General features: G+C 43.7%; 1 protein-coding gene across 3 annotated transcripts in view; it reads left to right on the top strand.

The window, feature by feature from the left end:
• The window catches only part of SORL1 (sortilin related receptor 1), a 135,155-nt gene that overhangs the window by 93,799 nt on the left and 17,676 nt on the right, over positions 1 to 23,680 (top strand). For all 3 annotated transcript variants that reach the window (XM_061592616.1, XM_061592617.1, XM_061592615.1), the window contains 7 exons: positions 258 to 407; positions 2,930 to 3,058; positions 6,052 to 6,178; positions 7,913 to 8,082; positions 11,136 to 11,248; positions 15,706 to 15,810; positions 18,355 to 18,427. In XM_061592616.1, the coding sequence (XP_061448600.1) occupies positions 258 to 407; positions 2,930 to 3,058; positions 6,052 to 6,178; positions 7,913 to 8,082; positions 11,136 to 11,248; positions 15,706 to 15,810; positions 18,355 to 18,427 (867 nt within the window). The remainder of the gene's footprint in view (positions 1 to 257; positions 408 to 2,929; positions 3,059 to 6,051; positions 6,179 to 7,912; positions 8,083 to 11,135; positions 11,249 to 15,705; positions 15,811 to 18,354; positions 18,428 to 23,680) is intronic.

Genomic DNA, 23,680 nt, shown 5'->3' with positions numbered 1-23,680 from the left:
TGCGCACCAGCCTTCAAAAGCGCAATTGTCAGGACTGAGGAAGCCTTGGCTCAGCTTTTTGAGACTGCTGCAGATTTCCTCACCCCTTAAGCAGGCTGAGGCTGCCATCTGGTGGTAAGGAAGGTTGAAGAAATATAATTTTTGGACTGCTGGAATTCATAGTGAAACGGGCAAGCATGTGGTCCCATAAAGACACACAATCCGGTTTTGCTTCTAACATGGGTATTTATAAATGCTTATTCTTTCCTGTTGCCCAGCAATCGGCGCAACTTTGCCGTCCGCCAGCTTTCCTGGACGTTGCAGCCGATTTGAGTTTGAGTGCCAGCAGATGAAGAAGTGTGTGCCAAACTGGAAGCGCTGCGATGGTTTGAGAGACTGTCAGGATGGCACAGATGAGCTGAACTGCCGTAAGTGCTTATCAGGATTGTGGCTCCTCTGCCCCCATGCCTGCTAGTCCCCCCCTCACATCTTTTTATTTCTATGACTATCTATACCTTCCTGCACAACAGCCACAAATATTGATGGGTATCCAAGCAAAGGCTCACTTCTCTGCAGAGGTTTATATGGGGACTTAGGAAGCTGCCTTATACAGAGTCAGAACCTTGGTCCATCTAGCTCAGTATTGTCTACACTGACTGGCAGTGGCTCTCCAGGGTTTCAAACAGGAGTATCTCTCATCCTTTCCTGGATATGGCAGGGATCAAATCTAATATATTCTGCTTGCAAAACGGATGCTCTACTGCTGAGCTGTGGCCCTTCATTTGAATCAGCAAATGTAGTGTTGTTGCTTAGTTAGGGAACGCAGTCTGGAAGGTTGTGATGGGGAAAGGAATGCTTACCTCACACCCCACTGCATAACCTCTGCTCCACATTGCCTTGACCCTCTCTAGTTGAGAATGTAATTTGTTTTAACTTGTTTTCAATAAAATATTTTATATTGTTGTGCCCTGCCCCAGGACCTACTGGTGAAGGACAGCTATTATTACTATTATTACTATTATTACTATTATTACTATTATTACTATTATTATTATTACAAATTGCATACTCTTTTTGTTTCTTATTGAAGGAAATGAAAATTACACACACACAAAAACGCACAAACAAAACAAACATGGTTCTCCCTTTCCCAATTTTATCCTCACAACCATCCTGTGAGGTAGGTTAGGCTGAGAGACAGCAACTGGCCCAGGATCACCCAGTGATTGGATTGGAGTCCAATACCTTCACCATTATATCACACTGGCTGGGAATAGGTATATTGGCTGGTCACTGTGGCCAGAATCTCTCTTGTTCTATAGTCTTCTGACACTTGCCACTTGAACAATCCCATTTCAGTTTAGTAAACTGAGGTATGAACAAGTCTTTTTGGTCACACATGGAGCCTCTTCCTGTGAGCCAGAAAACAAGCCAGGAAATCTTCCATTAACTATAGTTTTTTTTTTTCATTTTGACCAAACCAGGAAACTATGGTTTACAACAAGCCAGGCCATTAAGCCAACTTCAAACCATGGTTGAATGTTCTCCTAAGCAGTTAACGCTAATTTCCTACTTCCAGATGGAAAGGAAAACTATATCTTGCTGAGTTGCTTGCTTGCAGGAAGGGGTGCTTGTTGATATCATTCATTATTAAGCTGAGATTGTATTTCCAAACATAGCCATTGAATTTGGATGTGGCAGCAGCATGCCAGTGAACTGGAGACTTGAACTTCAGGTGCGGAACCCCCAAAGTCTGTGCTTTGAATTCTGGAAAGCACGAATTAATAGTTTGGGCCTCTTGCTTTCCATAGGAGTGAACCCAATGGGTCAAAATCCCCTGACCCCTCATGCCAAAGTCAAACAGAAGCTTGTCCTTTAAACATTTTAAGAAGGAGCCTGGTTGGGAAACCTCCGGCCCAGGGCCAAATGCAGCCCTGCAGGCCTCTCTGGCTGGCCCTTGGCACTCTCCCCAAGCCAGGCCCCTCACTGGCCTTGCTTCGCTTCCTCCTTGAATATTTTTGCCTGGTTGGAACGTGCCCTTGACTCTTGCTTGCCTGGATGGAGGGTAGAGAGGGGTGCATGTAGAAAGTAACCTACTGTGAAATGGAAATGGCCTGCCTTCAAGTCGATCCCGACTTATGGTGACCCTATGAATAGGGTTTTCATGGTAAGCGGTATTCAGAGTGGGTTTGCCGTGGCCTCCCTCTGAGGCTAGTCCAAAGGTAAACATTTCCATTCATTGCTTTGTGCGCTCTTGCCTTCCACTGGCATGTGGCTCCCAGAATGGAATATGGACCTCATACTGAAGAGGGTTCCCCACCCAACCATAGCCCAACAGAAAAACTAATGCCTTGCATATGGACAGCCTTCGGTTCAGTCCCCGCCATCCCTGGTGAAATGATCTTGGGGGTCCCTGTCCTGAGGCCCTGAAGAGCTGCTACCACTCAGAATGTTCTGACTAGGGGTGGGATCCATTGGCCAGTGTCAGTTGGAAAGCATCCCATCAACCCAACAGGCCAGTATCCATTCATGTTTTGTCTGCTAGCAGCTGCTTTTATCGATCGGTTTTTTTCCCCTTGCAAAAATCATTGATATTGATATTTTTAAAGGAAATATCAATAAATGGAAAGAAATATGAATGGGAACAGAATTGTTGTAAGTTGCTGAAAGACCACTGGATATGAGGCATATAACCAATTAAATTATAATAGTAAAATCAATAAAATTATCATACTTAATATTGATATTAAGGCCTATTTCTTTAAAAAACAACAACCCAGTTTTCAAAAATAGTCGTGGAAAATCACTACCAAAAAATCTAATCCCCAGTGATAGAGAATAAGAGAATTAATAGAAAATTTGGTACCAAATCTGAATTGGGCAGACATCTAGCACATCCCTAGTTCTGCCCCCATTTCAAGGCATGTCATACATTCTTTCTGTCTTCCAGCTACTCACAGCACCTTATTGTGCCCGAATGGGTTTAGGTGCGAAGATGGAGAGGCTTGCATCATGATGACAGAGAGGTGTGATGGGTTCCTGGATTGCTCAGATAGCAGTGATGAAGGAAACTGTACTGGTAAGTCATGCTTTACCACTGGAACCACAAGTCCCTTTGTGACATCTTTGATGCAAAGGAGTAGTGGGCCAGCTGATTGGTGCTGATTGTGAACTCTGCTGGGAATCAGCTGCACTCAAGGAACTACCCAAGTGCAGCTGATCCCAGCTGGGTTTGCAGTGGCCCTGACTGCAAACCTTGCTGGGATTGGAAACTTCCAAATGTAGACGATCCCAGTTTCACTCAGGAGTTCCCAAGTGGAATCTTTCCCAACGCAGCTTGTATTTGGCGCCATATTTAGAAGGCGCCAAATGCAAGCTCCACTTGCCAAGGAATCAGGAGCATAGGTTAAGGCTCTTGATTGCAGCTGCATCTTTCCTTGCATTTTCAGGTGGTGTTGGTTGTGGGGCAGATGGGCATGGCTTGAGGAAAACTGTTTTCCAGGCCAAATTAAGACTCCTGCAAATCAGGACCAAATTAGGACCCGTGTAACACGCTTTATGCAGGATTACCCTTGCATGTGGTCCGGAGGTGGCAGCTTCTACATAATGCAGTGGCCAGACTGCTCACAGGAGCAGGCTACTGGCAATGCGATAGCCCTCTGCTGAGAGAGCTGCACTGGTTGCCAATTTGCTACCAGCCCAGGTTCATGGTCTTTCTGTTAATTCACAAACTTGGGCCAAAGTACCTTAAGGACTGGCTGATCCCTTAGACTCCACTTTGATCACTGAGAACCTCTGATGGAGTACTTCTGGTGGTTCCCCACACCCCTGAAGTCCGGCTGGCCTTACTAGGGGACTGAGCCTTTAGTGTGTTAGGTCCTGCTCTGTGGAACTCCCTGCCAGTGGAGGTTCAGCAGGGTTCATTCTTGCCTTCTTTTAGACGTCTCCTAAAACTGGTGTTATTCAGACAGGCCTTTGCAATGTGAATTTCTTTTTACCAACCAACATTTGCCGATATACTTACTGATTTTATTGTAATTTTGTATGATGAACGCCACCTTTACTGTATTTTTATGCCAGCGTGGTTTATACATATTTAGATATGTAAATAAATAAATAATTTGGCCCGTGGGCCAGATGCTCCCCATGCCTGGTATGGACTACAGCTCAAAGAAAGGTGTGAAGATGCCATCTTTCCACATTTCCCTCCCTCCCATCCTCTTCTACATCAGCCCTGCTGACAGGACATAGCCCTGTCCTGTCAGCACAATCCCCGTCACTCAATTTGTTATGGTTTAGATAATGGTCACACTAATAGCCATCGATCGCTGTCCCTCTCTGTCTCTCCTGGGTAACCCCCTCCTCCTCTCTGCCTTTGGGATTCAACCAATTTCTTCCTAAAGCAGAGGGTCGCTGAGCATCAATCAGTTTTTAGTTCTTTAATTAAATATTGATTTGGAGCGCCTGCCCAGACTCGACTCACTCACCAGGTTACAGAGACCTGGCCAGAATTCTAAAGAGAGAGAGAGATGTGAAACTTTCTGCATCATCCTCACAAGTGTGAATAGCCTTTGAGAGCTCTTGGAAGTTCCCCTTGATGCTTGGAAAGGCTTTGGGCTGATGTGTGAGCATAAGCAGAGCCCTGCCCCTGCCGCATCAGGCCAAAGGCCCATCTAGACCAGCATCCTGTTCTCACAGTGGCCAACGCGATGCCTGTGGGGAGCCTGCAAGTAGGCCTTCCGTTCTCTCCCCACTTGTGATTCCCAGCAACTGGTATTCAGAGACATGCAGTAGGGCCCCACTCATACGGCGGGTTACGTTCCGGACCCCTGCCGAAAAGCGAAAACCGCTGAAAAGTGGAACTCATTGAATAGAATGGTGCATGATGCCCCAAAACTGCCGTAAAAGCAGAACAAGCGCCGTATGCGTGGGGCTTTAGTCTAATTGTGTGTAATTGAGACTGCCGCATTAGCGAAGCGCTGTAAAGCGGGGCCCTACTGTACTCGGCCTCTGACAGTGGAGGCAGAACACAGCCATTGTGGCTAGTAGCCATTGATAGCCCTATCAATTTGTCTAACCCTCTTTTAAAGCCATCCGAGTTGGTGGCCATCACTACCTCTTTGGGAAGCAAATTCCATAGTTTGACAAGTACTGGGTGAAGAGGTACTTCATTTTGTCTCTAATTGGCCCTGGGTTCTAGAATCCACAGGGGAGGCAGAAGAACGTCCTCCACATTGTAGATAATTTTATGCACCTCTGTCACGTTCTCTTCCACCACCACCCATCCCCTTACTCTCATCTTTTCCAAACTAAAAAGCTCCAAATGCTGTGAACTTTCCTCATAGGAGAACTGTTCCAGCTCCCTGACCATATTGGCCGCCCTTTTCCAAAGGTTTTCCAGCTCTACAATATCACTTTTTAAAAGTGTGGCAGCCCGAACTGTACACATTCGCATAAGTCGCATAGTATAGAATTCTTGGGGCCTGTGCCATTTGTGTCTGGATTCCATGTACAGATGCTTCCTCACATTCAAATCGTGGAAAACTAGCCTGGCAGGGAAAGAGCGAGTTTGTCCTGAATTCAGCTTCATTCGGTGAACTCTGATGCTAGAATTATGAGAGAGGGAGAAAACGTCTCTCTTCCTTGTGCATAATTTTATATATCTCTTGCCATATCCTCCCCTTACTTGCCTTTCTTCTAAACCAGTCCTTGCCAACCTGATGTCCTCTGGATGTTTTGAACTACAGCTCCCATCAGCCCTAGCCAGCACACCAGGAGGCCACCAGGTTGGCGAAGGCTATTCTAAACTAAAAAGCCTCAGATGTTGTAGGACTTGAGGGGTGCATGCAGAGGAGAGGAGATGGAAGTTAAAAACGACTTGTAATACATAGAGAGATGAAGAATGTTTATACTCCCAGTCTGCAAAATGCACTCAAGTTGACCCTTGATGTAAAAGTTGCCCCATCACTCTCTGTCTCTGTTACCTGTAGCTGGCATTGAGTAAACCTCATAACTTTGCCACAGGTTTTTCTTGTTTCCAAACCTGGCCTTTTTTTTTTTTTTTTTTCCTAGACGACATTCTTGTCTATAAAGTGCAGAACCTCCAGTGGACGGCTGATTTCTCTGGCAACATCACTTTAACCTGGACCCGCCCTAAGAAGATGCCCCTTGCATCCTGTGTCTACAATATCCATTACAGGTAGCCTGGGAAGTTTTAGCATAACAGTAATAAGTGCTGACATCAGTAAGACAAGGCTGTGTGTGCAATTGAACCTGTGTGTATTAGTACACTTGTTATTATACCATGAGAGCTTAGATGTAACAAACAATATTAGGGGAAAGTGTGCATTAAAATGAATAAATTAGTGAAAATAAAATACATAATGCATTGTATCAGGAGAAATTGCTTGCAAAAATGTGTACATTGGTCAAAACTGCCTAAATATTTTGCACTAAAATGCTGAAGAATTTTCATGAGGATTTACTGCAAATTGCTGCACAAACATGGAAAACAGTATTTAAGTTTGGAAAAAATGAGAAAGCGAGGCTGATTTCACACTGCACTTTATTCCATTATTCTGACGATTTCTTACCTGGTAATTTGTGCCTTATATTTGACCTTTCACACAACATACAAGCTAGCTCCAGAATTCTAGTGGAATGTAGTGCAGGTTTAGTGCAAATTTCCATGATAAATGGTACCAGAAATAATCCATTAGCAAGTCTGGGAACCCAGAAGATTGCAGGAGTTTTTCACTAGCTACAGCCGCTCATGTGACAGGCATCCCAGCATGCAGTGTGTTCCCTCCCTTTAGTCATGCGGCGTTTTTTTGCTTGATGAAAATTGTATCGGTATTCCGGCATCGGCGCAGATAGCAGCAGCATTTCCCACGCTCCCCCCCCCCCGTGTTGATAAAAGTAAAACAATTTAAAAAGTCAGATCCTAAAGGGAGAGGGCTTGCATGGTGACGGGACAAGATCTTAGACCTCCTACACAGTGGGGAACAGTGCACATGTGTATAATGGGTGAGGGACGAAAACAAGCCGTGTGCATGACACAGTTGCACGAAATGCCGATACATCTGCTGAAAAAACTGCTGTTCCTTAACGCAACAGATACTGGAGTGTGAAAGGGATTTTAGAAATCGGGACAGAAGCGCTTCCTTTTTAATCCGTTAAGCAAACACAATCAGCCCCATGTGTGAAAGCAGCCTAAGATAACAGAAATGGACAGATCCTTCCATTCCCACTTAATTGGGATATCAGTGAAAAATGTGAGAACAGGTGGGCATGAGGCAGATCAAAATCTACCGGTTGACTGTAGGGTGTTGCAGCTATGCAGGGTTTTCTGACTCTCGGTTCTTTAGTAATAGCAACAACGAAAGGCTTTCTAAAAATCTAAATAAAGCAGCTGGAATGCCTGATTTGTAACAAGAAGTGTTGATTTGTATGTACAGATTATCCCAGTGTTTGGCTGAGGGGAGTGAAGTATGTAATTGGCTCCACCGCCTGAGCCATCGTTTGCATCTGGCTGTGACACCAGCTACTATTTTGCATGTGGCTCTGGTTGGTGGGTCTTGGGGTTCTAGTAAAAAAACGAAGTGGAACTTGTGGATGCCTGATGTAGAAGCTCATTTAGACCAGGGGTGGGGAATCTGTGGCCCTCCAGATGAAGTTGGACTCCAGTTCTCATCAGCCCCAGCCAGCATGGTGATGAATGCTGGGAGTTGTAGTTCAACAACATCTTTCCCAACTCTGTTTTAGACCATGCCTTGCTGCCATTGTAGGACTTCTGAAGTGGGGAGGCCCTCATTGTTGGAACTAGATGATTCATGTTGTTGTGTAAGTCAGTTCCACAATGTTCAGACACTAAAATGTCTCCCTGCTTATTCAAATTCCAAATGTTGTTGATTCTTTGAACTCCTAAATCTAGAATGGTTGGAGAAAGCATGTGGAAATCCTTAGAAACTCACAGCAGCAAAACTAGCAGTGTCTTGAAAGTGCTGAAGCCGGACTGCACATACCAGGTCAAAGTTCAGGTTCAGTGCCTGAGCAAATCGTACAACACCAATGACTTCATCACCTTGCGTACCCCAGAAGGATGTAAGTCAGCCCAGTCATTTTTATTTTTTACTTATTTAACAAAATTTATATTCCATTTGATTGTAACTGAACCTCTAAGTGGTTTACATTTGTGGCATATGTGGAATTAATTATAGAATTAAAGATACCTTTGTTGAGCTGAAAGCACCTATTTTTAGAGTTGGCTTCTGTGTCTCTGCGTGACCTATTGGTCTTATATTGCCTATGTGGATACTTGTGTGTGTTGTAATTTTCTGTGTTGAGTGTGCTTGGAAATCGTTCAGGCATTCACAAAGTGGTCCGCACAGGTGCATATACACCCACAGGTATCTTCCCTGTTGCCAACAGGGTGCCCTCCCCCTGCCCCTCCCCCCACCGAAATTAAACTTGAATGAAGCATTTTGTTCTCGCCAATAGAATAGGTTGCAGTGTTATGTGTGTGATGCCCAAGAAAATGTCTCTGGTTTGCAAATGTATCCACAGGCCCAAAAGGTTGCCAACCCCTGAACAGGGCCACAGCAGAATTCCTAGCCTCAAAGGAGGTTAGATGTTGCCTCTCTGCATGATCTGTGCTTGCTTACTTTGAGCCAAGATGTCTTGCACATAACAGAGTCTCCCATAAATACACAGGATGACGACATCCTCCATGGCCTTGTATTACCTACTCTTAACTCATTCTAATTCTTTCAGGTGGAAGGGAAGATTGTGCTGCAAGGTTTTACTCAGGAAAAAAAAAGGACACCTCGGCTATCAAATGTTTAGAGAAAACTGATATCTGTGGAGTTGTGGGATTGTTTTAGGGCTGTTTGTATCCCCCATGCCAGCATCTGCCCTCCCTCAAATCTCTGCTTCTGTTTTTTTTTTTGTTCAGGTTAAAAAGTCTGTGCTTGCACTTCACATTTGATGAAATATGTATGCATCTGCCTGCATACATAGATGTGGCTACTCTAAGGCCCCTTTAGATGTTATCTTCCCAGCATTCATTGTAGCTGCTCCCAAAAGAAAATCTTCCAAGACAAATGACCACATCACTCCCTTCAGTTGTAAAGTGCCCAGCGGGCAGACAGGCTGTGTGCCAAAGTGCCCCAAAGGAGAGAGTAGGAGTGGGTGGCTAATGTCAGGGGAGACCTTGGAGGAAAGCAGCAAAATTGTGGGGTCGGAGGGGAAAAAGAGGTTAATTTCCGTAAAAAAAACAAAAACAGGAAAAATAATGTGGCGTCATGAGATAGTTGAAAAGAGAGGCAGACTGGAATGTCAATGAAGCTCATGCTTTGCACAACATCAATATATCCTGATGCACCATGTGAACCACCTTTTGAGCAGTTATATATTTCATGTGCTTCAGGAGCAGCTGTTCATGCAGGAAGCAGAAAATTCACTTGTAGATGGAGAATTGCTATGCAATGTAACCTTGCTAATCCAAGGAGGACATCCATATGCAGACACGCCTACCTTTAGAGAAAATGAAAAGGGAAGAAACTCTAGAGAACCTAGCGAAGGCAGGAGGTGTTTATAACACCCCACAAGTGGTTGAAATAAGTAAAATTTGGTAACTAGCATTAATGGAGAAATTGATGCAGAAGCTGAATATTGCGAAAGGACAAAAATACACTTGTTGCAGAGTGGTGGAGCTTATTGCCTACACCAGTGCAGTAGATGCACTGATGAAATGCATTAGTTGGATACTGCTCAAGGAATTTATTTATTATGCTTTATTTTTATTTCAATTTGTATGCGGCTTTCCCACATAAATGTGCCCAGAGTGGCCCATAAGAACAAAAGGTGCCCACCTGCTGGATCAGGCCAGTGACCCATCTAGTCCAGCATCCTGTTCTCACAGTGACCAACCAGATGCCTATGGGAAGTCCACAAGCAGGACCTCAGTGCAGAAGTGCTCATTATTCATCCTAGAAATCTGTGTCAAATTTATTTTTATTAATTTCAAAATCCTATTATTGGTCAATGTCATATGATGGTGAAGACAGCCTTTTGTGTTTCAAACTGGAGGTTATGTTCTGTTTCTATTTTGGGTGCATTAACAGTTGAATCTGAAACTGCAGATTGATGTAAAATCAGACTGATTACAATATGTTGCTACTTAAGCAATGAATCTAGCTGTTGGAAAAAACAAACATGGCCTGCCCAAGATACATGTGTTCAGCCTGCTATGCTTAAACCATTCCACTTAAAGAAGGGTGGACATGGTCAATTAAAAACATAGAGCACACCTAGAAATTTGCTAGAATATATTTCACCTCCCACTGTTTTATCTTGTGCAAACAGACACTCCTCATGTCCACTGGAGGCTATTCTGCAGAATAGTCAGTACCATTATTCCACAATTGTTTTTGGATTTCTTTAGTGTAAATTATGCAAAGTGTTGTTGTACGTCACATATTCACTGAAACAGAAGCAAAAGAAAATAATTTACTACAGCAAACTTCAGTACAATTGCAAAGTAAATCAAACATATTTAAAGTAACTATTTAAAGCAATATTAACTGTCTTAATAATGTTGCTTCCTCTCTGCTAAAACAAGATCAGCACAGCATATGTCTTGTTTCTGCTATTTGGGCTGATTGCAGGTGTTGCCACTACTCACCATATGTGCAGAGGCACATGTTGCCAAATTCTTCTGAGCTACACAGGAAGTAGATTGGACTATGAAAGAGCAACCCAAATTGTGTTTGCATTGTGACAAATTTGTAGGGCAGTCCAATACCTCACAGAGGAGGTCAGGTCTCCTACTCCCCTGGTGCATTCACTATAGCTGCACAATTTCCCTGCTTTTTAACGTTTGATAGAAATATCTGTTGATTAGGTATTTCTTAAACCACAAGGGTTTTTTCCCTGTTAGTGAATTCATTATAAAATAAATTACTAGTCATTAAAACATATTATTTTATGTCTATTATACAAGCCAGAATCAGATACGCTGAACAGTTCAGTGCAATCAGACATTAATGGAAGGTGGGGGGGAGGCACCATCTAGTCCTTTGCCTCAGGCAGCAATATGTTTTGCTCTGGCCCTGCCATTGTCACTAATCTTGCCTCCCGCTTCTTTTTTGGGCCAGTGCCGGACCCTCCACGCCATCTTCAGTTGTTGCTGAAGAGAGAAGCTGAAGGCGTTGTGGTTTGCCAGTGGGCACTGCCAGCAAATGCCCATGGCCTGATAAGAGAATATGTTGTAAGTATTAACGGGCATGTTTGTTCATTTTTTCCTGATACAATTCAAAGGGGGAGCCCTGCACAAATGGAGATAGGGCATGGGATCAGTTCAACCGAAGAGTGCACTCAGGTGGCTGGTTCCCATTTTGATGCTGAAGGCGATCCTTTGGGGTGCAGAGTGTTCCCTGGGGAAAGAGTGGGTGACCTTACTCTCGGTGATAATCCCTTCTCCACTGTGGAAAGTCAGTCATGTCGATCGGTAGGGACCATATGTTGCATTAATTATATACTGGAAGTGGGTACCAGGTTAACTGGAATCTACTGGTAGATTGTCAGGTGATTTGGAATACGTCGGCAAGGGTTACTGACTCCTGAATGTTTCGCAACAGCAACAACAAACTTACTTTTTCCACCCAAAGCAGGCAGCTGAAATGAAGGGGGGGAAAGCACAAGTGGACTTTCGTATCTGAAAGGACTGTGATCTCAGTTCAGTTCTAGTGCTGAAAACCATTTCCTTGTCTCAGAATTTGTTAAGAGGGACCCTGTTTGTTAATTCTCATTGAGTGGCCTGCTTTGCATGTTGCATTAAATCACAGTTTAAATCAAAGCAAGGTTTAATGGGAATGAGCAGCATGCTGGGGTACACTGCTCAAAAGACCACACTCTGCTCCTCCACTGCTGCTTCCTTCAGCATCCCAGGAAGGAAACAAACCAGGGAGGCTTGCTGTTAACGTGCAGACCAGTTGTTGTGGTTTGTTTGTCACCTGACAAACCATGATGGTAAGGCAGAGTATAGTCAGAAGGCACATGACAAGGCCACCACCTTGCTGAAGCTGAGCACGTCTGGATCTGGGTGTTCACTTGGGGACTGCCTGAACGCAAGAATGAACATAAGAAGAGCACTGCCGGGTCAGACCTAAGGCGCATCCCCTTCTCACAGTAGCCAATCAATGGGAAGCCCACAGGTAGGACCTGAGCACAGCAGGGCTTTCCTTATTTGCAGTTCCCAGCAACTGGTATTCAAAGACATGCTGCCTCTGACAGCAGGAGTTCTGCTTTGCGTTCTGTGATGGAAGAACAGCAGGATATAAATGTAGGAAAATAATAGATTAAATTGGTCTGGGATCCTGGATGTCCCCCAATATCAGTATTGGCACCTGTGCTTTTTAACTTATTCATAAATGATGGAGAATTAGGGGTGAGCAGCAGGGTTGATTTGATTTAAATCATGTCTTAAATTGCTTCTCTGAAGGAGAAACTGTAATGATTTAAATCATTAAATTTTATTTTATTTTAATTTAAATTGTTAAAATAGTGAGGAAGATTCTATTTAATCACCATTTCCAGTAGAAGTACATAATTGTTTAATATAACCTTAATACATATTTAGGTTTCATTAGAAAATAGCTACACACTAAGCAATTATTCTGAATTGTTTTCAGATTAATGTTCATCAAAAATGGGATGATAATTTGGTCATTTTAGTACTAAAGTAGAATGAACTTGTGAAGTCATTCAGGAGATGTACCAGCTCCAACTGTTCAATTAATCATGATATTTTTGTTGTGATGTGCCAGAATCATCACCACCAAACAGGCTTTTAAATTGTACTAATATTTTTTATTCTTCCGGTTAGTTTTCTTCTTCAACACACAGCAACATTAACAACATGCACATGGATTTTGGATTGGTTAACTATTTTACGTTTTAGATAAATGTAAAGTTCTTTGAAAAATAAAATGTAGGCAATTTCAACCAAGTCAACACGAGAAACTTCAAATATTGGGTGGTACATTTAACTTCACCTTGGTCTTCCTTGTTCATTGTCTGGAAAAGAAATACAAGCTTTCCTGCTTTTTCAGTTCCCAATTTATTTCTCAATTTAGAATGAATTAGTCCAAAGGAAGAAAAAATTCTCTCTACACTTGCAGAAGAGGCTACTGCTGTTAAAAGCTAGATTGCCACTTCAGTGATCTTTGAATGCAAATGTTTAAGTGACTTCCACCAGCTCACTGGTGTGACTTCCTTTAACATTTCATCAGCAAACGTGTATTTCTTGAACTGACCACTCTTAGCCCTGAAATTAAATCATGTCTTAAATTGCTTCTCTGAAGGAGAAACTGTATTAAAGAGGGATCATTGTTGGGTGCCCATGTCACAGCCAACTCCCCCTCTTCAAGTGTTAAAGATTAACCCTGATAGTATTGAGAATAGTGGCAAGAAAATGAACTGGAGATAGTGCTTGTTCTATTTGGTTTTTTTAATGCCTGTAATTTAACTGTCATTGCATATTTCTGTTTTCAAGGTTTCACTTAATTCCTTCCAAACCTCAACAGCATCAGAAATAAAATAGCTATTTTTCTGCACTTTGTTCAAGCTTATGGAAATAGGCTTCAGGATAGTCACCGTATGTTTCAAGTTTCTCTTTAGCCCAGTATTGAGAACTTTGGCCATGATGGTTCCATCTATTTTCCCCACAGTTTTGTTCACAAATTGCCATCAGAGTAGGCCACTTCTTCATACAGTTCTCAAAAGAGTCCACTGACGAGTTGCATCGGACATCCCGTGGGAGATTTAATTTGGTTCCTCCTGCTTTCTTCAGAACAGACCTCCCATTTCTTTGTGGCACTGTTTACTTTTTGGACGCATGCCTGTTTTACCCACAGCAGGTACAGAAACAAAATATTCCCAAATGGAGTCTCTTTTGTGGCCTGCTGCTGCCATGCTAGGTATTTCCCTTCTACAGTGGAGGATACCTGCAGCAGAGGTTTCTTCAGGAGTCACGACTGGATGAATATGTTCTGTTCACTTTTGGTTTCACCTTCTATTCCCCTCCCCTATCCCTTGCATTTATATCCAGACTCCTACTCCTCCTTCAGATCCATTCCATCTCCCTATGCTCTGTTTGTTGACCTTATCTATCTTTGCACTTAAAGGGAGGCAAGGCCTTACGAGAGAGACAGAGAGCGGGAGAGTGTACACTTCATGTACACCACCTGCAGAATAGGACTGATCAGGTTATATCTCCCATCTCCATAAACTACTCATGGAGTTAACTACTATGAGTTAACTACTCATAGAATATAATTAGAAGTTCTAGAATTAGTATTCATGATGATATCTTTTACCTAGGCTCTTTTTTTTTTACTAATTGCTTCAAGAAAATTTTGAAATCTGATTTAAATTTTTGAAACTCCGATTTAAACTAAAAAACTGTTTTTTTTAAAAAAATATAAACAATCATTTATTTTTTCAACCCTGGTGAGCAGTGAAGTGGTCAGGTTTGCTGACAATACTAAATTGTTCAGGGGTGTTAAAACAAAAAGGACCTCTCCCAACTGAGTGAATGGACAGTAAAATGGCAAATGAAACTCGGTGTAAACAAATGGAAAGTTATGCATAGTGGAACAGGAAAATCTTAACTTCACATATACGCTCATGGAGTCTCAACTGGCAGTGACTGACCAGGAACAAGACCTTGGGGACGTAGTGGATAGCTCGATAAAGATATTGACCCATTGTGCAGCAGCCATGAAAAGGGCAAGTTCCACACTAGGGATCATTAGGAGAGGTATTGAAAATGAAACTGTTGATATCATCATGCCATTATACAAATCTATGGTGTGGCTGTATTTGGAATACTGTGTACAGTTCTGGTAGCCCCTCCTCAAAAAGGATATTGTAGAGTTGGAAAAGGTTCAGAAAAGGGCAACTAAAATGATCAAGCAGATGGAGCGACTCCCCTATGAGGAAAGCATTTGGGGCCTTTTAGTTTAGAGACGAGGCAAGTAAGAGATGACATGATAGAAGTGACACAATAAAATTGTGCATGACATGGAAAAAACAGAGGGTTTTTTCCTCCCTCATAATAATAGAATAGAATAATAGGACATCCTAGAATAATAATAGGACATCCAATGAAGCTGAATGTTGGAAGATTCAGGACAGATAAAAGAACGTACTTCTTCACACAGTGCAGAGTTAATCTATGGAATTCGCTCCCACATGAGGCAGTGAGGCCACCAACTTGTATGGCTTTAAAGAAGGATTAGATTATCTGGCTACTAGCCATGATGGCTATGCTCTGCCTCCATAGACAGGATGCTTCCAAATATCAGTTGATGGAAACCGCAGGAGGGAGAGTGCTCTTTACACTCGGGTCCTGCTTGCAGACTTCCCATTGGGGCATCTGGTTGGCCACTGTGAGATCAGGATGCTGGACTAGATGGGCCACTGGCCTGATCCAGCAGGCTCTTCTGACGTTCTGGCTCCTACAGCTAACTCCAGAAAAGACAGGTTGCATTATCCCCTCTGGATTTGGCTAACTTGGGCAGGGAGAGTGGGAGGTGTGGAGGACAGTCCAGTGTATCAAGCTGAAAGTTTCATTTCTGTCCAGTGCACAGTTTTAGCCCACCGATGCTTTGCTTATAGCGTATTGCTTATTGCTAGGACCACTTTTCCCCCCTGCTCTGTTAGGTGGAGTACAGCAGGGCTGGTTCCAAAGAATGGTCATCTGTGAGAGCCACCAGCAACTCTTCGGAAATAGAGGGATTGGAGGTCAACACACTGTATACATTCAGAGTGAGTATATAGTTTGCAAGTGCTCCATTATAAACCTGGCAACATTATAAACCTTCCCACAGTCCACAGGTACATATGATGCTGCCTTTATACCCAGTCAGACTATGTGATTCCCCCCCCCAAATATTGGGAGGGATGGGGAACCTTAGGCCCAGGGGCCAAATGTGGTCCTCTTGGCCTCTCTATTTGGCCCTTGGAATTTCCCTTAGGCCACGACCCTCCTTCCCAAGCCACGCCTCTCCCCTGCCCTCTCACTGAAATGCTGCAAGTGTTTCTCCCTGGCTGGAATGTGTATTTGAACTCTGATAAGGCTTCTTGCTTGCCTAGATGGGCAGTAGGGAAGGGTGTGTGAGGGTATGTGGGAGCTAGCCTACAGTACCAAGGTAACATTCACATGTGCTCCTTCGCCCACATTTGCCTCTGACTCCACTCACCACTGGCCCTGTGGCCCTCAGAGCGTTTCCCAGAAAGGGTGGCCCTTGGGCTGACAAAGGATTTGCACCCCTAGTCTACACAGTGGGTCGCCAATGTGGTGCCCATGGGTGCCCATGCATCAGCAGAGTCCTCCCCTGGTGCCTGAAGTGTCCCCTCTTTGCTCCACCCTACCCCTGTTGAAATTAGGCTTAAAAGAAGCATTTTATTGTGGTGTGTACGTGTGTGGTTCTGGGGTGTGTGTGTTGCCCATCACAGTTTCTCTGGTTTACAAGTAGTTGCCGACCCCTGGTCTACTGTGTCACACAGAAGAGGCCAAATACCTGTTTTCTGCTGCCGCAGAGGGGCAGGATTAGATCTGATTGGTTAAAGTTACAAGAGGCTAGATTTTGGTTGAGCATTAGGGAAAACTTTTCAATGATAAGAAGCACCAGGGTTTGGAAGACTGTTGGGCAACAGACCCTACAGGGGCCCCCTCCTTCAATGACCCTGCTTCCTCACTGCAAGAGGTCTTGGGGGCTCTTGTCAATGGCCCCCCTGCAGTTGCCCAAGCATGATGACCCTCAACGCTGGCACAGATAAGAGCAGTTTGATAATGAAGCCGATTACCTAGGGCAGGTGTGGGGAACCTTTGGCCCTCTGAACGTTGCTGAATGGCAACTTTCACCATCCCCAGCGAGCATGGCCAATAGCCAGGGGTGATGGGAGTTGTAGTTCAGAAACATCCAGAGGGCCATAGGTTCTCCATTCCTGACCTAGGAAGTTGTGCACTCACTCTCTCTCTTGCCATAGATCTTCAAGATGTGGCTGGATGCCTACCTGTTAGGGATGCTCCAGCCCTGGATTTCCTGTAGCAAGTAGGAAGTTGGGCTTGACTTGGAAGGGCTGTGGTTCAGTGGTAGAGCATGTGCTTTGCGTGTAGAAGGTCCCAGGTTCAATCCGTGGCATCTCCAGGTAGGTCATGGAGAGACCCCACTCTGAAACCCTGGAGAGCTAGTGTAGCCATTGCTGAGCTGGGTGGATCAATGATCTGATTCAGAATAAGGCAGCTTTTTCTATGTTACTGTGATGGTCTGTAAGGCCACTTCTGACTCTGTGATCCTGTGACTGGCAGTGGCTCTCCAGGGTCTCACGGTCTTTCCTGTTTCCTCTTCCCTGAGATCCTTTGACTGGAAATGCCAGGGATTGAACTGGGGAGCTTCTGCATGCCAAGCAGGTGCTGTACCCTTCCTTCCTTCATCTCCCTAGTCTCAGTGTTGCTCTTGTAGAATCCAGCAGGGAGGAGGATGGGGAGAAAACCAGAATGAGTTGGCTCTGCCTGCCATTGGCTCTGGCTCCCTGTCTTCCGTCCCACCAGTCCCAATGGGTACCAGCCATCATTGCTCAGCCCCACTTCTATTTGCCAGGATTGAGTCAGGGACCTTTTCCATGCAAAGCAGGTGCTGTACCATTGAGCTACAGCCCCTCCTCAGATCTGCTGCCTTCCTTCAAATTTGCCAGCAAGTTGCTTGGGGAGGGGGTGCATCATGTTCTCCCTCTGCACCACCAGTTGATTGCTGTTTGCTGCCTGCTCAAGATATGTGCACGGAGGTGGGCCTGAGTGCATGGAAGCTGCATAGGAAAGATCTGCATGCCCAATGTTTATTGAAAAGCAGCCTGTAATACACCTCAGTAAACTGCTTTTGCAACTCTCTTGCCTTCCCAGAAGCTTGAAGCCAAAGCATCCTTGTTCCTTTTTGCTCTTCTGAATCCTGGATTAAGTCAGGCATTGCCAGGCGGATGGAGAGCAGATGGGTAGTGGCTATGACACTGATTGGGGGTTTGAAGGGGCATCTCTCCAGGTTACTGTGGCAGCTGTTGAAACCCCTAGCTCCTACAGGCACCTGGAGGCTTCCTACTTCCTGGACCCTCGTTCTCAGGCTCCCAGGTGAACTGGGGATCTCATCACTGCTCGCTCAGTGCTTTCCCTGCAGAAGAACGGAACAAGCCACGTCCTTGCCTCTAAGATCTGTTTTCCACCCTGTCCCCTGTAAGCCTGCTTTGTTTTCAGCCAAAAAGTTGTTTTTAACAGCGTGCCTTCTTGCATATTAACTAGCCTTCTCATTTGAAAAGGTTGCTGCGGTAACTAGCCGTGGAGTGGGAAAGTGGAGCGATTCCAAATCCATACGAACCGTAAAAGGCAAAGGTAAATGGTTAAGTCATTAATTCCTTTTACCTCTTTCGTTTGGTTCTGTTTTTGTTTAGCCGCATCAGAAAACAGTGTGGGTAAAGTGGGGGGGGGGGAAACGAACCCTAAATCCATAAATGTCTGTGCTTCAATAGTAGTTTCACTTACATCTCACATTTCGTTATTTTAATATTAACATATTCATTGGCAGCCTTTGGGGCATTCATTATGTTCCGTTTGCTCCTTTCCTGAGGCTATTCGGTGCGCCAATTACAGAGCCATCTATAGTAGCCAACAGCTTGCATGCATTGTAAATACTAATCACTTGCTACATCAGACTTCTATGTTTTCATCCCCAAACTTGCCAGTTCCTGCTAATAACACCTTTTTAACCTTTCAGATGTTGTGTACTACAATTCCGTCATCCCCAGCCACCATGACGAATGATCAGGATGGTGGGAGTTGTAGTCTATCGACATCTGGAGGGCACGAGATTGGAGTTGTTTGGGCTAAAGGATCTGGAATGGGGATGTGAAAATGCCCTTTTCCTCCCACCCGCCCCTCTCCTCTTGCGTCTAAATGATGTTCCCCTGCCTACCCCCCAACTTCCCTTAAGCATACTTTGGCACTATTTTTGTTGTTTTATTTAACAAGATTTATATACTGCTTGATTGTATAAAACTTCTAAGCAGTTTACAAAAAAAATCAGTAAAGCAGTTAAAAACAAGTAATTAACAATAGTTGAAACAATTAAAACAGCAGCAGACTAAAAAGGTTTAAACACATCAACATCTAAGTGGTTTACAAATGGTATCAAAATTATAAATAAAACAGGTAACTGAAAACATTTTAAAAACAAATTAAAAACATTTTTAAAGCACATCAGCATCTGTGTATCTGGATAGGCTTGCCGAAACAAAAAAGTTTTAAGTGGGCACTGTCAAAGTCAAAAGTCTTTGACTTTGACTTTGACTTTAAGTAGGCACTGAAAAGAATACAGCGAAGGGGCCTGCCTGATGTCAACAGGCAGGGAGTTCCAAAGTGTAAGAGCTGCCACCCTAAAAGAATGATTTCTTACAAGTGAGGAACGAGTATTATGTGGCACCTATGAAAGGTGCCAGTTCCACAGACCCAATCTTTCTCATGGGCACATATGGGGTAAGGCGGTCCTGCCAGTAAATTGGGCCCAAGCTGTTAAGGGCTTTATATATAGCAATAGTAACACCTTGAATTTGGCCTGGTAATGAATCAGCAACCAGTGCAGATCCCTGAGCAACGTGTCTGCAGCATTCTGCACTTACTGCAGGGGAACATAATGCGTATAGCAACGTTCATCCTAGAGCAGCAGTGGGGAACCTGTGGCTCTCCAGATGTTGGCTGGACTACAACATCTGTCATCCTTGATCATTGGCCATGTTGCCTAGGGCTGATGGGAGTAGGAGTCCAACAACACGGGGAGGGCACAGGTTCCTCACCTACGCCCTAGAGTAGGTTTGGGGAACCTTTGACCCTCCAGATGTTGCTCATTTTATTTTATTTATTTATTTATTTGATTTATATCCCACCCTTCCTCCCAGCAGGCGCCCAGGTCGGCAAACAAAAACACCAAAAGCACTCTAAAACATGTTAAAGACAGACTTTAAAATATATTAAAACAAAACGTCTTTAAAAACATCTTTTTAAAAGAAGAAAAAGCTTTAAAAACATCTTTAAAAGCAATTTCAACACAGACACAGACAGCTCCCATTATCCCTAGCCATTAGCTATACATGAATGAATCATTTATTAGTCACAGTCCAAAAGATTAAAATCAGTATAAAAAGCCACAAAAATTGAAATACATATAAAACAGAACTGCTGAAAATTACTACAAATCAGAGAAATACAGATTAAGTAGTTCCTTAGTCAGAAGACTGGCAGCATTTTTTCCTAATTTGCATTGTGATAAAAAATAACCTATGCAACACTTTTGGTAACAGAAGATGACACATCCCTTAAACAGATCAATACCAAATTTGTAGAAATACTCCTAGGCAAAGCAGTTAATAGAGGGGAAATTAGATTTTTTCTGCATTCACTGTACAAATTACAAGACAGTAGAACATGTTCAACAGATTCCATTACACCAGCTCCACAAAGACATGTCCATTCACTTAGTGGGATCTTACTAAATCAGCCTTTCAACAGTGCCAGTGGCAACACATTAAAGCGGGCAAGAGTAAATGCTCTCCTGTACTTTGGAATGGTCAGTGAATACAAATATAAAGCTGATTCCATAATTGTGACAGTTACTATAGATTAATGGAGAGCAAGATTTATTAGCAGCAGTTCTCAAATGCTGCAAATCTAGATCATTAGCCATGCTTACTGTGGTTGATAATTGTAGTTCAGCAACATCTAGAGAGCCAAAAGTGTTCACACCTGCCCTAGACTGTACCTGGTTTCAATTGTTGGTTTAGGAGGATTAACTGTAATTAATTCTCAGTACAGATTCTTAACCATGGTTGCCACTGGATTTGCTTGCAGGAGGGCTAGGAACCCAAGACTTTGCAGTCCATGTCTCAGGGACTGTAATGTATACACCAGTCCCCATTATTTAAAAAGGGGGAAAAGAAAGGGAAAAAAATATTTAAAAGGCTGTTGAGACACAGTTGTGAGTCAGAGTCTACCCGTTCATGACTGGTGTCCAGACATTTTCAATGTGAACATAAGAACATAAGAACATAAGAAGAGCCTGCTGGATCAGGCCAGTGGCCCATCTAGTCCAGCATCCTGTTCTCACAGTGGCCAACCAGGTGCCTGGGGGAAGCCCGCAAGCAGGACCCGAGTGCAAGAACACTCTCCCCTCCTGAGGCTTCCGGCAACTGGTTTTCAGAAGCATGCTGCCTCTGACTAGGGTGGCACAGCACAGCCATCACGGCTAGTAGCCATTGATAGCCCTGTCCTCCATGAATTTGTCTAATCTTCTTTTAAAGCCATCCAAGCTGGTGGCCATTACTGCATCTTGTGGGAGCAAATTCCATAGTTTAACTATGCGCTGAGTAAAGAAGTACTTCCTTTTGTCTGTCCTGAATCTTCCAACATTCAGCTTCTTTGAATGTCCACGAGTTCTAGTATTATGAGAGAGGGAGAAGAACTTTTCTCTATCCACTTTCTCAATGCCATGCATAATTTTATACACTTCTATCATGTCTCCTCTGACCCGCCTTTTCTCTAAACTAAAAAGCCCCAAATGCTGCAACCTTTCCTCGTAAGGGAGTCGCTCCATCCCCTTGATCATTCTGGTTGCCCTCTTCTGAACCTTTTCCAACTCTGTAATATCCTTTTTGAGATGAGGCGACCAGAACTGTACACAGTATTCCAAATGCGGCCGCACCATAGATTTATACAACGGCATGATGATATCGGCTGTTTTATTTTCAATACCTTTCCTAATTATTGCTAGCATGGAATTTGCCTTTTTCACAGCTGCCGCACACTGGGTCGACATTTTCATCGTGCTGTCCACCACAACCCCGAGGTCTCTCTCCTGGTCGGTCACCGCCAGTTCAGACCCCATGAGCGTATATGTGAAATTCAGATTTTTTGCTCCAATATGCATAATTTTACACTTGTTTATATTGAATTGCATTTGCCATTTTTCCGCCCATTCACTCAGTTTGGAGAGGTCTTTTTGGAGCTCTTCGCAATCCCTTTTTGTTTTAACAACCCTGAACAATTTAGTGTCGTCAGCAAACTTGGCCACTTCACTGCTCACTCCTAATTCTAGGTCATTAATGAACAAGTTGAAAAGTACAGGTCCAATCTATATGCTTGTTGACACTCTCAAAGGATTCTAATAGGTTACTGAGACAGGACTTTCCCTTGCAGAAGCCATGCTGGCTCTGCTTCAGCAAGGCTTGTTCTTCTATGTGCTTAGTTAATCTAGCTTTAATAATACTTTCTACCAGTTTTCCAGGGACAGAAGTTAAGCTAACTGGCCTGTAATTTCCGGGATCCCCTCTGGATCCCTTTTTGAAGATTGGCGTTACATTTGCCACTTTCCAGTCCTCAGGCACGGAGGAGGACCCGAGGGACAAGTTACATATTTTAGTTAGCAGATCAGCAATTTCACCTTTGAGTTCTTTGAGAACTCTCGGGTGGATGCCATCCGGGCCCGGTGATTTGTCAGTTTTTATATTGTCCATTAAGCTTAGAACTTCCTCTCTCGTTACCACTATTTGTCTTAGTTCCTCAGAATTCCTTCCTGCAAATGTTAGTTCAGGTTCAGGGATCTGCCCTATATCTTCCACTGTGAAGACAGATGCAAAGAATTTATTTAGCTTCTCTGCAATCTCCTTATCGTTCTTTAGTACACCTTTGACTCCCTTATCATCCAAGGGTCCAATTGTCTCCCTAGATGGTCTCCTGCTTTGAATGTATTTATAGAATCTTTTGTTGTTGGTTTTTATGTTCTTAGCAATGTGCTCCTCAAATTCTTTTTTAGCATCCCTTATTGTCTTCTTGCATTTCTTTTGCCAGAGTTTGTGTTCTTTTTTATTTTCTTCATTCGGACAAGACTTCCATTTTCTGAAGGAAGACTTTTTGCCTCTAAGAGCTTCCTTGACTTTGCTCGTTAACCATGCTGGCATCTTCTTGGCCCTGGTGGTACCTTTTCTGATCTGCGGTATGCATTCCAGTTGAGCTTCTAATATAGTGTTTTTAAACAACTTCCAAGCATTTTTGAGTGATGTGACCCTCTGGACTTTGTTTTTCAGCTTTCTTTTTACCAATCCCCTCATTTTTGTGAAGTTTCCTCTTTTGAAGTCAAATGTGACCGTGTTGGATTTTCTTGGCAATTGGCCAGTTACATGTATGTTTAATTTAATAGCACTGTGGTCACTGCTCCCAATCGGTTCAACAACACTTACATCTCGCACCAGGTCCCGGTCCCCACTGAGGATTAAGTCCAGGGTTGCCGTCCCTCTGGTCGGTTCCATGACCAACTGGTCTAGGGAATAGTCATTTAGAATATCTAGAAACTTTGCTTCTTTGTCATGACTGGAACACATATGCAGCCAGTCTATGTCCGGGTAGTTGAAGTCACCCATTACTACCACATTTCCTAGTTTGGATGCTTCCTCAATTTCATATCTCATCTCAAGGTCTCCCTGAGCATTTTGATCAGGGGGACGATAGATCGTTCCCAGTATTAAGTCCCTCCTGGGGCACGGTATCACCACCCACAACGATTCTGTGGAGGAGTCTGCCTCTTTTGGGGTTTCGAGCTTG

Source organism: Rhineura floridana, chromosome 12, assembly GCF_030035675.1.
Source record: "Rhineura floridana isolate rRhiFlo1 chromosome 12, rRhiFlo1.hap2, whole genome shotgun sequence".
Lineage (NCBI taxonomy): Eukaryota > Metazoa > Chordata > Lepidosauria > Squamata > Rhineuridae > Rhineura > Rhineura floridana.
This window is presented reverse-complemented; position numbering and strand designations above follow the sequence as displayed.